This window comes from Callospermophilus lateralis, chromosome X, assembly GCF_048772815.1.
Source record: "Callospermophilus lateralis isolate mCalLat2 chromosome X, mCalLat2.hap1, whole genome shotgun sequence".
Lineage (NCBI taxonomy): Eukaryota > Metazoa > Chordata > Mammalia > Rodentia > Sciuridae > Callospermophilus > Callospermophilus lateralis.
Genome location: NC_135325.1, coordinates 111,120,468 through 111,133,572, shown reverse-complemented (window position 1 = coordinate 111,133,572; position 13,105 = coordinate 111,120,468). Strand labels below are relative to the sequence as shown.

At 35.2% G+C, this 13,105-nt stretch overlaps 1 protein-coding gene across 9 annotated transcripts in view; it reads left to right on the top strand.

Annotated features, from left to right (window-relative positions):
- Arhgef6 (Rac/Cdc42 guanine nucleotide exchange factor 6) overlaps positions 1–13,105 on the top strand; it is a 109,480-nt gene that overhangs the window by 63,687 nt on the left and 32,688 nt on the right. For all 9 annotated transcript variants that reach the window (XM_077107373.1, XM_077107374.1, XM_077107372.1 and 6 more), the window contains 3 exons: positions 96–190; positions 3,752–3,847; positions 5,332–5,454. In XM_077107373.1, the coding sequence (XP_076963488.1) occupies positions 96–190; positions 3,752–3,847; positions 5,332–5,454 (314 nt within the window). The remainder of the gene's footprint in view (positions 1–95; positions 191–3,751; positions 3,848–5,331; positions 5,455–13,105) is intronic.

Genomic DNA, 13,105 nt, shown 5'->3' with positions numbered 1-13,105 from the left:
TTATTTTGCTAGTAATTTGGTTAAAATATCTAAAGCTATATTAGACCTTGGACTCTCTTGACAGTTATAATACATTAACCTTTTTTTCTCCGTAGGTGTTACAGAATATCTTGGACACTGAAAGAGAATATGCTAAAGAACTTCAGTCTCTTCTTGTTACTTACTTGAGACCCTTGCAATCCAATAACAAGTAAGTTTTTCCTTTGAAACTCCTTGCTAAATAAAGAAAGATAATGTCAGCATATGGAGTCATTACTCTTATGTCACTGAATAATTGATTTTGCCCTTTAGAAGAATTTCCACAGATCACAGGTTGCCAAGAACATGGTCAGGGCAACAGAAATTATGCAAGATGTTGCTCTGGGAGAGCTTGACTTGCTTTCTGTGGAAGGAATGAGTAGATATGAATTTCTCCTGTTACAATTTTTTATTTTGTACATTTTTGTGTCTTCCCTTATTTAAGTTTTTTTCAAAACGTAATCAACAAATACTAATTACACATATTTATGTGATACAGTATAAAGTTTTTAAAAAAATTTTTAGTTATAGACGGACACAATATCTTTATTTTTTATTTTTATGTGGTGCTGAGGATTGAACTCAGTGCCTCACATGTGGTAGGCACCTGCTCTACCACTGAGCTACAGCCCCAGCCCAGTATGAAGTTTTAATACATATGTGTAATGATCAGATCCAGCAGATTGGTGTATCCAGCACCCTAAATATGTTTTCTTTGTGTTGGGAATTTTCAAAAGCCTCTCTACCAATTATTTTTAAATATACAATTAATTGGTATCAACCATGTTACCCTATGGTGCTATAGAATATTAGAAGTCATTCCTCTTATCTAGTTGCACCTGTTAAACATCCTCTTCCCTTCCTCACACCCTTCCCAGGTTCTGGTAACCATTATTTCACTCTCTGCATCTATTAGATGAACTTTTTTTTTAATCTTTCATGTATCTAGTACATTTTAAAAGTGGCATGTCTTATTTACCATTACTAAGGACTTGCTGGTGCTTTTATTGAGAAAGCACATAAACTGAAAATTCTCGTGCACATTTGGTATTTCCTTGCCAGGACAGAACTTCTTTGCCATGCTGTGAGAGTGGAATGCATGTAGCATTTTGTAGATATTCATAACAACAATTCAAGACAGTCTTTCGCTGAGCAAATGTGAATGATAATGAAATATCAAAATGTTTATTTTTTATTAGTTGCTCATGACAATACAATGATCTTGACATATCATACATTTGAATCGAATGGGGTATAGTTTCTCATTTTTCTGAGTGTACAGATTGCAGAATCACATTGGTTATACAGACATGTATATACATACAGCAATACTAGTGTCTATTTTATTCTGCTGCCCTTGTTCTTTAAAACAAAAATGTTTGAACCTTATTTTGGTGTTAGAAATTTAAAGTGATTGTCAAAGGCCTGAAATGAAAACTTAGTTTTTACAAAAGAAAACTCTTGACCATTTAATTTTTTATGCTTGTAGGCATAATATATTTAACATATAGGGGCTAACTGCTTTATTTGTATTATTTTAATTGATTATATATCACTAGAGATCGTGATACATAAATAAAATAGAAAATTTAGCAATCCAAGGAATGAAGGACAAAAGTCTCCCCTTTAATTTCCATAGGAACTGACTTTTATTTATTTATTTATTTATGTACTGGGGATTGAATCCAGGGCTGCTCCTTTATGTGTTTTTTTTTTTTATCTTGAGGCAGGATCTTGCTAAGTTTCCTTGCCTAGACCTTAAACTTGCTTACTTTTGCTAGACAGTGGCCTACTATCAACTTAAATGAGTTTTTCGCTATTTGTCTTCCTTTTTAAAAATTATGTTTGTTCAGGTTTGTCTTGCTGAATTTCTGGCTTATTCTCATGGCATTATAGGAATCTTTCTTCAGTATGAAAGGATTGTGTATTTCCTTGTGGGAAGAGTTTGAACATGATCAACAACATTGTTCTGGGCTGTTATTGCTATGCGAACTATGAAGTTTGATATGAATCATAGTTCTTAGAGTTGGATGGCACCTCAGGGTCCAGTGCCCTGGGAGAAAATTACTATCTCCATTGCACAGACTTAAAAAGAGAGACTGAAGCTCAGAGAGGTTTCCTGCCTTGTCTGTACGCAGACAGTAAGAGACCCGACTGGATCTACCATGTCTCTTGACACCAGGTGAAATATGCTCTTTGTTTTCTGGAGGTGACAAGCAGAGGATAGAGGAATTTAAGTGGTAAACCTGGGAGGGGAGGGGGTAGTATTTCAAATGAGGAAGAGACTGATTAGCAATCAAGACACAGTGAGAGGAAAAGATAGGCCAAGAGCCAGGGCAGGGGAGGTGAGAGACCTGAGGTCAGACCTGCATTGTTCCTAAATATATTCGGTATGTAGTTGTAGTCAGTTTCCATTAGTTCTGTCTATCTGGTCGATCCCAGAGTGATCTCAGAAAATAAGAGTGTTTATTGTCTGATCCTGAAGGTGCCAGAGAAGCCTCCTGTCAGGCTTAAGTAAGCTCCTGATTCGGGCCTTTGCTGCTACAAAGAGCAGCAAGCAGAGAAGCTGGCCACTAGCAGTTTCGCTTTTGTCACCCATCACTGGGGTTTTCCAGCTTGTTGTTCAAGAGGGTATTATAGCAGAAGAACTGGAAGCTTTTACACTCTAGGGGTTACTGGAGATGTTACTGGAGATCATTCTGGGTCTTCCCATTTTTTATTAGAAAAAATATTCTCTTGGAAATACTTTCCAAGGATCATTTTATTCTTAAGGAGAAAGAACAAGCAGCAAACACTAATCTGTTGAGTAAATCTTTGGAAAATTCTCTCTTTAGAAGTGGTTGGGAGCATGGAATCTGGAGATAGGATGTTTTGTTCCAATTTCTGTCTTTGCAATTCATTGGCATTGTGACTTTGGTTGGTGTGTTTAACCTCTCTGGGTCTGGGTTGTCTAACCTGAAAATAGATACAGCAGTAGTACCTACCCCATACAGATATTATAAGGTTGTTAAAATGAGTTCTTATTTGTTAAAAGCTTGAATAACTGTTCATCACTGTATGAAGGTTGGATCTTGTTCTCATTATCATTTACTGTTTGGTAAGGGAAAACTGAACAAGAACATTCTTCATAGAGAGGCCCTAGGTAAAATTATTCAATTTGCTTTTATTTGACTCTACTGCATTACAAAAATGAAGAAATAAACATCAGTACTATTCTCTTTCTCTTACTTTCTTTCATAAAGATTTCTTTTAGTTGATTTATGAGCATTTTAGTTCAGGAGAAAGATGATTTTTCTGTTTTATTTTTCTGTGCATTATTTGAGCATATGTCTTTCAATTACTTTTTTGGTTTTCCCAGGAGAGGGTACACAAAAGTTTTTACACTTATTCCTAGCCCTGATGTATATTTTATCTATTTAGATTACTTAGGTTTTTATGCACTTGTTATTGATTTTCCTCGTGGGTTTATAAACTACCAAAATGCCACCATATTACCACTAATTTTGTTTAGAATTGTTAATATAGGAAAGGGAAACCAAAGAAAGAAACTTAAAAAGTTGCCCAAGACCAAGAGTTGGTGTAAATTAAGAAGCAACAGTTAAAATACAGGGATTGCTACCTTCATATTTGCCAGACACTAGCAATCCCTCTGCTAACTAGACTATAGATAATGTAACATCATCCTTCAATTCTGTTAACTGAAACTCTGTGCATTATTTTTTTTGTTTTTCAGTCTGAGTTCTGTGGAGTTTACATCTTTACTAGGAAACTTTGAGGAAGTATGTACATTTCAACAAACACTCTGTCAAGCCTTGGAAGAATGTTCAAAGTAAGTGTGGCATGTTTGTTAGGATGGCCAGCAACATTGAGTTGTTCTTGTCTTATCTGTTGCCTTACATAAGGGTGCTTTATATTTATCCATTTGCTTTAGTTTTGATACATTGTCCCAGAGCAAAATAACAATGCAGAGAAGATGCACTAGGTGGTGGTGTTTGCAGTGTCAAAGCACTAGATGTATATCAGGGCTGTACGTTTGGTAAATTATTTCTGACTTTAATTTAAAATTATATCAATTTACTACTTCTGGTCACTTTAAGAGATACATAAGTTCTTTAATTGACCATGGATGACACCTTTGACTCTGATTAAATATTTTCTTTGGCACATTGCAAATTACATGGAAATGGCATTCAGATTATCTATTTCATATGTTTGTTTTCTCTCATGGGAATTGAACCCAGGGTCTTGTGCATGCTAAACATGCTCTCTACTACTGAGCTACACCCCCAGACCATTTTCTCTTTTTTACTCATTCCTAGAATTGTGTCTATTATATTAGGTGTTCAAACACATAAAAGTGAGGGAAGGAAAAGTATATCTTTATATGAACTACAAAATAATTTGATGGCTGGTTGCTGAGGCATTCAACTTTGTACTACAAAGTTAACAGTTCTAGTCATTATGCAATGTATTTCTGTTGCAAGATTAATTTTCTAAATAGCATATCTTGGAGATATGGGTAACTTTCATCTCTATAAAGAAAATGGGGGTAGTTGCCTGTTTCTTTGGTTTTATGGGACCCGGAGGGCTGTCCAGGGAGAAAGATGGAAAGATCTTAAACTACAGAGACCTGAGGAGCCACTTCAAATGCCAGTAGAGATCTAAATATTTGATATGGCAGGATGTTTACTGAGAAGGGCAGTTTTGCAAACTAGATTCCTGATCTTTGTTTGCTGTTCTATGGAGAAACACGTAGAAATAAAAGCCCATGGAATATGCCAAAATTATTATAGTAGATATAATTGAAGGGTGTGATTTTGAGTAAGTTTTTCTTTCTCATGCTCCTCTGAGTTTTCTACAAACAAAAAGGGATGTCTTTTAATTTTTAAAATTAAAATCTTGAGGCCACCCTGCCTAGCAACCACCAGGCCAACAGGACTATATCATATCCTTTTGTGGTGTGTAGCTTTTGGATTTGATTAGTTTTGTCTGTACTTCATATAAACCAGTCAAGAGCATTTTTAATGTGTCAAGCTAAATTTGAATATAAGCATCCTAGAAATAAACAAACAACCCTACCTACTAATTCTAGGTAAGCATCTGACATATGTATTATAGCTGTATTTGGTGGTTAGAGTTTAAAGCAGTGCTCAAAAAAGCGTATATTTCATGGATAAAATGGTTTTAATACAGTTTCATTTTTATCCATGGCAAAACAGTCAAAAGGTTTACATGCTGCCAAGTTTAACTGGAATCATCTTTCACCTTCTGTTTCCTATTTTACATTCTGTGTTTCACCGGTTTCTCTTACAGATTTCCAGAAAATCAACACAAAGTAGGAGGTTGTCTGCTGAATCTCATGCCTCATTTTAAATCTATGTATCTGGCTTATTGTGCAAATCATCCTTCAGCTGTAAACGTGCTTACCCAGCACAGGTAAATTGCTAATATTTTCCCAACTATGTTGTTTTGTAATAAGATCCTTTCTTAGGACCACCTCATTTGGAAATCCAAGGCCTCTAGTTAAACTCTTGGTTATCCATGTTCTTGATTCCAGGAATTACTTCATTGTTACATGAGTTGGTCATTAATCCAACACATACTTTATTGAGCACCTACTTTGTGTAAGGCCTTGTACTATCTGATGGGAATTTAGTAGTGAACAAAGAATAGAAGAACCCTTCCCTTGTGGAGCATAGATTCTTGAGGGAAATACAGGTATTAAATAAAACATTGTGAACACATAGTATTCCAAAAGCGTAATTAAAAGGATCTGGGAGAGTTTGGTAATGTGGTATGAACTTAGCCTTCCCTGCCCTGAAGAATGTTTTATTGGAGTATTATTATATTATTATTCAATGTTTTATTGAATATTTTGTGGGTAGAGGAAATCACTTCTCGAAACAGGTATTGGTAAGGAATGGTGAAAGAAGACCAACACTTGTGTGAGCTGTGTGCCACAACCTTTAAAAAAGGGTTCCAATGATAATTTACACAAATATAAATTGTTTCAGGTTCATGAAGAACAATAAAATAGTGTCTCCTTTAAGAATAAGGATCTTAGGGCTGGGATTGTGGCTCAGCAGTAGAGTGCTCGCCTAGCATGGGCGGGGCCCGGGTTCAATCCTCAGCACCACATAAAAATAAAGGTATTGTGTTGTGTCCATCTACACCTAAAAAATAAATATTAAAAAAAGAATAAGGGTTTTGGGGGCTGGGATTGTGGTTCAGTGGTGGAGCACTTGCCTGGTACATGTGAGGCACTGGGTTCAATTCTCAGCACCACATAAAAATAAATAAAATAAAGGTATTATGTCTATCTACAACTAAAAAATATTTGAAAAAAAAAAGAATAAGGGTCTTGGGCTGGGGATATAGCTCAGTTGGTAGAGTGCTTGTCTCACATGCACAAGGCCTGGGTTCAATCCCCAGCACCACACACACACACACACACACACACAAAAGAAGAATAAAAGTCTTTCGAAGGGACCAGGATGAATGCCACAGCTCTCCTACCTTCCCTTAGCTTCAGACTACCCATCCCTGACACATTCGCTGACACGTTCATCTGGACCAGAAAACTGTATGAGAGGCTCAAAGGTGCAGCTTGCCTTTTGATGTCATATGTTAGAAACCCAAGTGGGACAATAGCAATAGCAAGATCCATGCTCAGGGGCTTTTTTTTTAAAGTTGTATTTGGACACAATATCTTTATTTATTTTTATGTGGTGCTGAAGATCAAACCCAAGGCCTCACATATGCGAAGCGGGTGCTCTACCACTGAGCTACAGCCCCAGCCCCTCAGGGGCTCTTTTGACTTTAACTCTGGGACGAGATTCAGAGCAGACACAGATTCTGGAGACTGTTTGACACTGAAAGAATAAGTTTCTCTTAATCTGGCCTAGATTTAAACTCCCAGAATCAGGTGAGAAAATTAGTTAACACCAACCCTCAGAAGTGACAGAAATTTTGGTTTTTGCCTTGGTTTGTTTAGAGCTTCAGTTGTATTATAGAGCTGTTATTTAAGGACATTTTTAGATTTGAATCCAGTATGTCCTAGCAGAAGGTCAGTTTTCTCCCCTGAACAAAGTTATAAACACTTTTGAAATAGCAAACATGGAAGTTGGATTTTAAAGCAAGAGAGGCATGGATTTTTGTTTTTAAGGCAAGTGGTTCAAATGCTTAGAAGTAACATTAGCTAATAATAGTACTGGCAATGTGCCAGGCACATGATTCAAAAGCCTACCAGGGAGTTACTATTATTACCATCTCTGCTTTACAGATAAGACATTGGAAGGCTTAGGTTAAGCAATCTGCCCAAGAATTCATAATTGTTAAGTGGTTGAACCAGAATTCGGGTCTGTCAGACTCCCCAAAAATGCTTTTTTTTTTTAAGAGAGAGAGAGAGAGAGAGAGAGAGAATTTTTTTTAAAGAGAGAGAGAGAGAGGGAGAGAGAGAGAGAGAGAGAGAGAGAGAGAGAGAGAGAGAGAGAGAGAATTTTTAATATTTATTTTTTAGTTTTCGGCGGACACAACATCTTTGTTTGTATGTGGTGCTGAGGATCGAACCCGGGCCGCACGCATGCCAGGCAAGCGTGCTACTGCTTGAGCCACATCCCCAGCCCTAAAAATGCTTTTTTAAAAGATGTTATCCACAAAGAATAATCTAAAATCAAATTTAGAGAATTAAAATGAGCACCAGGTTCCTACTACCAGTTCATTGAAAAATAATTCACAAATCTTACACTTCAAAATGGAGGAACTGTGATTGGGCAAAGGGGAGGGAGAAGTGGGGAGGGGGATGGGGCAGGAAAGATGGTGGAATGAGATTGATAACATCCCTTTCAAGTATACAGTGAGTTGATTTTTAGTATATTCATAGATATGTGTAACTATCCCCAGAATCAGTTTTAGAATATTTTTTGTTTGGTTCACTTCCTAAGGAAACCTATACCACTAACAGTCCCTTCCCATTTTCCCCAACCCTACCAGCCCAAGGTAGCCACATTAAAATACTTTATGTCATTATGGATTTCCTTATGCTGGACATTTATGTAGTAGAATCATAAAAGTATGGACTTTTATGTCTGTCTTCTTTCACTTAGCATGTTTCCAAGGTTCATTCACATTGTAGTATGAATCAGTACTTCAGTTTTAAATTAATAAATACTATTCTATTGTGTGGCTACCATATTGTTCTTCCATCCACTAGTAAATAATGCTGGATTGTGAATAGTACAGTTTTGAATCTTCATGCATAAGTGTTTGTGTGGGCATGTTTTTGTTTCTCTTTGATAAACACCTAGGAGTTAAACTGGTGGATCATGTAGAAACTCTGTTTCACATTCAGAGAAGCTGTCAGACTGTTTTATTTTTTGTTTGTTTGTTTCTGATCTGCTTCTTTTTACCCATGAAATGGTATACTGTGAACATGTTTCCAAAGCAGTGATTACATGGGCATCACATGTATACATCAGTTCACAATTATTTTTCTTTTTAATATTTTAGACAATAAGGTTCTCATATTTAAAACACTATAGTTTTTATATATAAAACAAATGTACTTAAATTCATTAAATTATAGTGTAGAAGCAAATTTATGGACTAACAGACTGTTTCTAAAGGGGCTATATCAATTTGGTTTCCCACCAGCAGTATATGAGCGTTCCACTTTACTCCATGCCCTCACCAACATTTGCTATTGTCAGTCTTTCTGATAATCACTCTTATTAGTGACAGTGAAGTAGGTTTCTCATTGTGGCATTGATTTGTAGTTTTCTAATGACTAATTGAGAGTTTTTCATGTATTTATTAAGAATTTGTACATATTTATTTGCAAAATGTCTATTCAGAGCCTTTACCTATTTTTATCTTATATTTTATTTTTATCTTTTCATACATATTAATGGGTATCATATGAAGTTTTAATAAATGTATGTATCATCTAATGTTTAAATCAAGTTATACATATTTATTTAGTCAAACTGTTATCTCTCTCTCTCTCTCTCTCTCTCTCTCTCTCTCTCTCTCTCTCTCTGTACTGGGATTGAACCCAGGGTGCTTTACCACTGAGCTGCATCCCCAACATTTTTAATTTGAGACAGGTTCTCACTAAGTTGCTGAGGCTGGCCTTGAACTTGCAATCCTTCTGCCTCAGCCTCCTGAGTCACTGAGATTATTGGTATGCAACACCATGCCTGGCTACAGTTATCATTTCTTTATGATGAAAACCCATCAAAATCCTCTAGCTTTTTAAAATGTGCTGCTGTTGTTATTATTATTATTATTGTCGTTATCTATAGTCCCCTACTGTGCAATAGCACACCAGAACTTCTTGCTCCTATCTATCTATAATTTTGTACCCATTGATTAGTGTTTTTCTGTCCTTCCCTTCCCTGTACTCTCTCCAGCCTCAAGTAACCACCATTCTAAGCTTCTGTGAATTCAACTGTTTAGATTCCACATATGAGTGAGATTGTGTAGTACTTGTCTTTCTGTGCCTAGCTTCTTTCACTTAATATAATTAACTCAAGGTCCATCCATATGGACACAAATGACATTATTTTGTTCTTTTTTAATGGTTGAATAGTATTCCATTATATATACCATACCACATTTTTTTTTTAACCATTCATTGGTTGATGGACCATTAGATTGTTTCTATGTCTTGGACATTAATGAACAGTGCTGCAACAAATATGGAAGTGCAGATGTTTCTTTGACATACTGATTTAATATCATTTGGATAAATATCCAGTATCAGGTTTGTAGGATCATATGATAATTCTATTTCTAATTTTTTGAGGAACCTCCATACTGTTTTCTTTAATGATTGTACTAATTTGTTTTCCCTCCAACGGTGTATTAGGGTTCCCTTTTCTATATATCCTTGCCAAAAATTGTTATTTTCTGTCATTTTGATAAGAACCATTCTTATGTAATAATTCATTGACTTTTTTTTTTTTGGTACCAGGGATTTAATTCAGGGGTCTTAACCACTGAGTCACATACCCAGTCCTTTTTAAAGATATTTGATTTTGAGACAGAGTCTTCCTAAGTTTCTTAGGGCCTCACCAACTTGTTGAAGCTGGTTTTGAACTCAGAATCTTCCTGCCTCAGCCTCCCAAGCCACTAGGATTAGAGGTGTGCACCTCCATGCCTGGCCTTGATTGTCATTTTGATTTACATTTCCTGATGATTAGTGACATTAGTATTTTTTAAATTTATTGCTCATTTGTATGTCTTCTTCTTTTTTAAAATATTTATTTTTTAGTTTTAGGTGGACACAATATCTTTATTTTACATTTGTGTGGTGATGAGGATCAAACCCAGTGCCTCATGCATGCTAGGCAAGCACTCTACCACTGAGCCACATCCCCAGCCCCTTATATGTCTTTTTTTGAGAAATGTCTACTTTGGTGTCTTGTGCATTTTTAGATCAGGTATTTTTTTTTTCTTTTGCTATTGAGTTTTTGAGTTCCTTATAATTCAGCCAAATGTATAGTTTTCAAATATTTTCTCCTGTAGTTTGTCTCTTTACTTGGATGATTGTTTCATTTGCTGTGCTTTTTAGTGTGTTGCAATATCATTTATCCACTTTTGATTTTGGGGTGTGGGTGTGTATGCATCTCTTGGGGGGTCTTGTCCCCCAAATTGTTGCTCATTCCAATGTCCTGAAGCATTTGCCATATGCTTTGTTTTCTTGTAGTCCTATAGCTTCAGGTCTTACATTTAAGTCTGGAAGCAGATTTGAGTTGATTTTTGTAACTGCTGAGAGATAAGGGTCTAGTTTCATTCTGTTCTATGCGGATACCCAATATTTCCAGCATCATTTATTAAAAAGATTATTAAATAAAGCTCTAATTGTGTTCTCAGCACCTTCATCAAAAATTAGTTGGCTGTAGATGCATGGGTTTACTTCTGGGTTCTATATTTGATTCCATTGGTTTATGTGTCTGTTTTTTATGCTCATAACAGGTTATTTTGATGACTATAGCCTTGTGGTATATTTTTGAGTCAGGTAGTATAATACCTCTGGCTTTCTTCTTTCTATTCAGGATTGCTTTGGCTATTTGGAGCTTATTGTGGTTTCATATAGATTTTAGGATTTTTTTTTTTAGTTCTGTGAAGCTGTGTATTCCTTTGGATAGTATGGATAGTTTTAATAAAATTAACTTATAATCCATAAACATGGGGTGTCATACCATTTTTTTTTTGTATCCTCTTCAATTTAGTTCAGCAATATAAAAAGAATGTTTTTTGTAGAGATCTTTAGCTTATTTGTTTAAATTTATTCCTAGGTATTTTATTTTTGTAACTATTATAATATATAATATGTAAATGTTTTTTTTTAATTTTTATTTCAGATAAATAAATATAGCAGTGTTTTTTTATACATTGGATATAGCAGTGTTTTTGTATACATTGATTTTTTATTCTGAAACTTTGGTAAAATCTGTTTATTAGTTCTAATAATTCTTTGGTGAAGTCCAGGGTTTTCTATATACTATCGTGTCATCTGTAAGCAACGGCAATTTGACTTTCTCTTTTCCCGTTTGAATGCCCTTTCTATCTCTTGCCTGATCTCTCTGGCTAGGACTTGCAGTACTAAGTTGAAAATAATGTTGATAAGTAGGCATTCTTGTTTTGTTTCAGATCTTGAATGCTTTAAGTTCTTCTCTACCTAGCATAATGTTAGCTGTCAGCTTATTATATAAGGTCTTTATTTTGTTGATGTATGTATGTTATATGACTAATTTGTCGATGTTTTTTATCATGAAAGTGTATTGTTCTGAATCTAGTGAGATGATCATATGGGTCTTGTCCTTTATTGTATTGATGTGGTTTATCGTGCTTATAATTTGCATATGTTGAACCATCCTTGTATTACTGGGACAAATCCAACTTGATCACGATGAACAATCTTTTAATGTGCTATTGGATTTGGTTTGACAGTATTTTGCTGAGGATTTTTGCTTCTGTGTTCGTGATGGATACTTCTCTGTAGTTTTATTTTTTTCTTGTATCCTTGTCTAATTTTGGCATCAGGGTAGTGCCAGTCTTGTAAAATGGGTTTTGAAGAACTCCTTCCTCTTCATTTTTTTGGAATAATTTAAGAAGAATTGGTATTTGTTCTTCCATAAATGTTTGGTAGGACTCAGAAGTGCCATTATTTGGTCCTTAGGCTTTTCTTGGATGGAAGGCTTTTTGAAAAGTCAATCTCATGACTTATTATTGGTTTGTTCTTTGAGATGCAGGGATAGGTTGTTTGAGATCATTCTGTTTTTTTTTTTTTTTAGTTACAGGCATTGATTGCTAAAACTTCCCTCTAAGTACTGCCTTTGCTGTATCTAATAGGTTTTGTTATATTGTGTCAGCATTTTCATTTGTTTCAAGACACTTTTTAATTTACTTCTTAAATTTTTTCTCAATACATTGGTTGTTCCAGTAAGTTGCTTAATTTCCAAATTTTTATTGTTATTAATTTGTAGTTTTATTCCATATTCAGTATGATTCCAGTTCTTTCAAATTTGTTGAGAACTGTTTTGTGTCCTATCATATCTATTCCGGAGAATGTTCCATGTGCTAATAAGAAGGTGTATTCTACAGCTGTTGGATGTGATGTTCTGTAGATGTATGCTAGGTCCATTTGGTCTAGGCTGAAATGTGGCTCTCTTGGTTTCTGTTTTGTTTTGTTTTTGATCTGTCCCTTTAGTTCTATTAATATTTGCTTCATGTATTTGAGTGCTATGATACTGGGGTCATAAGTATTTAGAATTATCATTTCTTCTTGATGAATTATCCCTTTATCATTACATATAATTATTTTACTTATCTCTTTACTGCTTTTGATTTGAAATCTGTTTTATCTGACGTAAGCATGGCTACTTCTGCTTTCTTCCATTTGCATGGAATACATTATTCCGTACCTTCATTTTGAGTTTGTGTGTCCTTACCAATAAAGTAAGTTCCTCATAAGTGACATAGAATTGGTTCTCATTTTTTAAAATCCATTCAGTTTCTTTGTGTCTTTTAATTGGAGAATTTGATTTATTTACATTTATGGTGATTCTCGACAGGTAAGGTC